The 4348-nt window shown below is 48.0% G+C and overlaps 1 protein-coding gene across 1 annotated transcript; it reads right to left on the bottom strand.

Annotated features, from left to right (window-relative positions):
• Nucleotides 1-518: 518 nt before the first annotated feature.
• TEOVI_000071800 ('Cold-shock' DNA-binding domain containing protein, putative) lies at nt 519-2033 on the bottom strand (the record flags this gene model as incomplete). The annotated part of the gene is made up of 1 exon (XM_067224078.1): nt 519-2033. The coding sequence occupies one exon, from the start codon at nt 2031-2033 to the stop codon at nt 519-521; it is 1515 nt and encodes a 504-aa protein (XP_067080179.1).
• Between the last annotated feature and the right edge of the window lie 2315 nt (nt 2034-4348).

The following is a 4348-nucleotide window of genomic DNA, read 5'->3' as shown; positions in this document are numbered from 1 at the left end:
TATTTATTTATTTCCCCCCTTCCCCTTCAGTTATTAATCATTTTTGTTCCTTTTGAGCATTTTACTTTCCTTTCTTCACCCCACTCCACCCCAACATTCACACACTCATATATATATATATATATATATATGTACACGTACCCGCTTTAAAAACCAAACGAGGTTTGCGCCGGCATAATACCACGGGTAGATTACAAAGGAATCTGTTCTTTTTTGTTTTTGTTTATTTGCTTGTTTTTTATTTTCCTTTTTGTCATGAAGGCGTGTGTATGTGTGCACATACGCGGAAGAGTAGGTGAAGAAAGGAAAGGAGGGGATAAGGGTATAACGAAAAATGAAAAAAAAATGTGGGAGGAGATAACACCACGTAGGTTGCGAGGGGTTTCGAAACTGTTCCTTTCGTCAGCCAGTAACAACGTGAACAGCGAAGATAATCGTGACCTAGCAAAGTAGGGAAAAGTATTGAAATACAAAATTAGAAAGACAATGTCGATGATGGAAGAAAACAAGAAATTCACTCAATTGTCATCAAAGCTACCAAATGGCCTGTGTCCATTGATGTTTGTAGCCGAAAACCCCCAAGAGGCGGTTACTTTGGCATCAACGCCCAAGTTAGCAGACTCAGAAATTGTTGCAACGTCATCTGATGGGGCGGTGAATGAGAGGTTGTGGCATTGAGTCACAACATCATCTGCCCTCTCAACCTGGCAGCCATCACCGTTGATATCTCTTCCAGATGTTATATTTGTTTGCCCCGCGTTATCGTAGTCCACATCACTTATATCGTTGAGGGGCGCTTCAGGCACAACACCAGCGTCAGAAGCAAATTGCTCGGCAATGGACGCACCGACGTGTTCCATAGGTATACTAGAGTGAGTGATATCTCCACCGAAATCATCGCAGCCTTCAGCATCGTAGCCATTTTCAAACACACCGCACTTTTGATCCTTCAGGTCTTGCGGAAGGAAGAACTCAGAGGGTACTGCTTGCACCACTTCTGATGACGAGACTCGCGCTTCTTCTCCCTCCCCCGCTGGTGTCGATGGCAACACCGGTCGTGCGGTGGCGAGAAGTTGAACAGAAACGGCCTGATTGGCATCTTTACCCGGAAGTTTTCCAACACGGAAGGCTACGCGGTCACCTGCGCTGAGTGCGCGGAAGCCATGCATTCGGATGTACGACTGGTGCACAAAAACATCGCCGACAGCCACTGGTGTCCTCTCTAGAGTGGGTTGCGGTGGTGTGGTTTGCTGCTGCTGCTGTGACCTGCCGTCAGCATTACCATCACTGAAAGTCCCACTACCTCCACTAGGCGAAGTAACTTGTAGATGATGCGTTGCCGTAAGAAAGCCGAAGCCACGCATCGGGTTGTATCGCTTAACAATCCCTTCGTACCACTCGCCAAGACCGTACATCATTCCATTGCCGTGCCTGCTCACTACAGCGGCTATCGGTGGCGGTGGTGGTGGTGGTGGCGCTGGTGCTAACGCGACTCCGGGTTGTAGTGCTGCTGGTGTTGACCCGTGAGATAATACCACATAAACGGACGGCGAAGGAGGTGGTGGCATTAAGTTCCAAGGGCACGGTGAGACGGTGGCCGGCGGCATGGGGCTGGCATTGCCGGGGCCGCTGATACCGCCACCCCCACCAAGCGAATGATATTGCGGATGTTGAGGGTGGAGCGGAAAGGCATTTCCAGCGTTACCACCAGCGATCAGAAGCTTTTCGACGCTGTGAAAAACGGCTGGGCTGCCGGCATTGGTTGGTTGTGCACTTGGAGCGCTACCGTTGAGGTTTAGCGATGTCGAAGGCACAGAACCTTGTGAGTGCGGCGGCGGCGGCGAAGTCAACTTCGCAAACGGACCGTCTGCCCGCGTAACTCGAATGAGCTGACGCGACGGAAGTGCCATCAGTGGTTGCGGTCCTGGCGAGGTGCTCAGCGGAGCACTGGTCGATGCGGTGAGGGGGTTGACGGTATTCAAGGAAGCTACAAGAACGCCGTCGTGAGTGCATACAGTGGGATGGAAGAGCATGTCACTCAGGTTGATAGCACTTACTGCTGCTTAATATAAATTGTGAGAAAGAGAAGTGCAAATTAACTAGTTCCTCTCTGCGTTCTTGTATTCCTCAGTCCTGTTTCAAACCCTGCGCCGCTCCGTTCCCCGCCCTTTTTTGTTTTTTTTTCGGTTAACGGAATATTGCTGGGTGAGAGCGGAACAAATGGTGTTCGTCACACCTGCTGCTTACGCGCAGGTCTTTTCTTTTTTTCTTCTCCTGTTTTGGAAGTTGCGTCCCCTCCTATTTGCTTTCCCTTCTTTTCACCTTTTTTTTTTGTGTTCAACGAATATGTAACGTGACAAGTGAGCGCCCTCTAACACAAAAATGCACGCGTTTTTATTAAAATACAGGCTGTGTCCCCACACACAAAAAGAAAAAGAAAGACAAAGAAGAAGAGGAAAAATGCGTGAGAAAGGTTCGAGATAAGAGCTGTTAAAGAAACCCCAGGGTCTACATGCGTAAAAAAAAAAAGCAAACAATAATAGAATTAGTGTTTGTGCGCGTGCTTTGGGTGGTGAGCAGGTAAGCAGGGCAATCCCTGCATCTCTTAGAACAAGAATAGTAACTATAACGGATGTTAACCGTAAAAAGAGGGAAAGAAATTGTTACTGCAAACGCCTCAGAGGATTGTACGCAGATCTCCACGTACCAAAAAGGAGACCCTAGCAAAGGATCTAAATCAGTCTGCCTTGTAAAGCACCGCAACGCAACCGCCTGATGAAGCATTTCTTCTTCATGGGACAACGGGACTCAACTAGAGACTTCAAGAGTTACGAGGGGAAGAAGGCCCAGTGGTTGGCTTAACTTTCCTTTAAGCAGGTAAATTAGGATGTAACACCTCGGTGCCATCCGTGCAGGTTAAACAGACAGTGAAGAGAGGGGAGAGAAAATATATAACATCCGAGATCATATTCTCGAAGATGGCCCTCCCGTGCATCTCCAACCTGCTGAAATGCTTGTACTCAACCTCCAAACAGTGAATTGAAACCCCACCCCATGGACACCTCCTCGGTTATTATGCAGCAAAAAGCATAGCAATGTTAACCTCGTAGTGGCGGGAGGGCCCCACATGACTGTCACCCGTACCGGTTCATCATCGCAAGTAGTCCGCAATGATGCGCCTACCCTTTTCATCCTCCTCCTCCTCCTCTTGACGGGGATCTAAAGGGCTGCCTTTATTTCCTCTTCGATGTATCTGCTAATCCTCGACATGGTGGGCGACAAACTTCACAAGAAACTTCAACTCTCATTTTGCTGCTCTTGCGGCCCCATCCGCAGCGACTGCAAAAATATGTCGCTTGGCACATCGTCCCTCAGCCGTTACACCTCCACTTTTTCCCGCATCGCTTACATCATCACCACTCTTCCTTCCGAGTTCACTGCAAGCCCTCATACTTGCCGTGATTTCCCTTTTCTGCCCTCACTGTAGCAACCACTGACAAATTCGACAAGTCGTCATGGTGGGTTCCCCTATCACAGCGGCGCAACAAACAAAACAACTGCCGAACGATATTAACCCCGTTGTTTTTCCTCAGTATTTCCTCACAGGCCCCAGTTGTTAACCAACCCCACCGTCACACCGTGAACAAACGGCGGATTTCACACCATCTAGTTCCGAACACACATCACCCCCTTGTTCCTTGAACACCAAAGAAATTTCCATAACATTGTGGTGGAGGGCGCCTGAAAACACTGCTGTCCAGCGGGTGGGGCATAAAACACGCGCTAGATTTAACAGTGCAAGTAGGAAGTGCGACACCGATGAGAAAGGCGATAGAAACTCCTCACGTTCCATCATCATCTGTTCATGCATTCAACCTCATTTGTTTCATTGTTTCCTATATGTGAAATCTGCTCAGATTTCAACGGAGTGATGAAGATACGAAGCGTAGTATGGAACAGAACCTAAGGGGGAAGACGACACGGTGCCATCGCGGATGACCAGTTGGTCCTCGTGCATTGTTGCGCACAAAATAAAAGAAATATACAAGGAGCACCAGTGCCACTGAGATTAGGGTTGGTAATAAGACTGTGCCCCTTTTTCACAACATTTTTTTAAAAGACGAAATTATGTACATACCTACTCGTTGATGGCGACCTGGCACATCAGCGTGACAAAAACAAACACACACATGTGTGTGTGTGTGTGTGTGTGATGAAATATTGGGCAAAAATAACAAGTCTCCCCTTCCAAAACCAGCACCTCAAACATAAATGCTAGTTAACAGTGGGACAAGGGGGTGAAACGGCCGCTTTCAAAGACACTGGAAACAAAATACCTACAATACAC

This window comes from Trypanosoma equiperdum, assembly GCF_001457755.1.
Source record: "Trypanosoma equiperdum strain OVI genome assembly, contig: ctg_224, whole genome shotgun sequence".
Taxonomy (NCBI): domain Eukaryota; phylum Euglenozoa; class Kinetoplastea; order Trypanosomatida; family Trypanosomatidae; genus Trypanosoma; species Trypanosoma equiperdum.
Note: the sequence above shows the minus strand (reverse complement) of the source record. Positions and strands in the feature narration are given on the sequence as shown.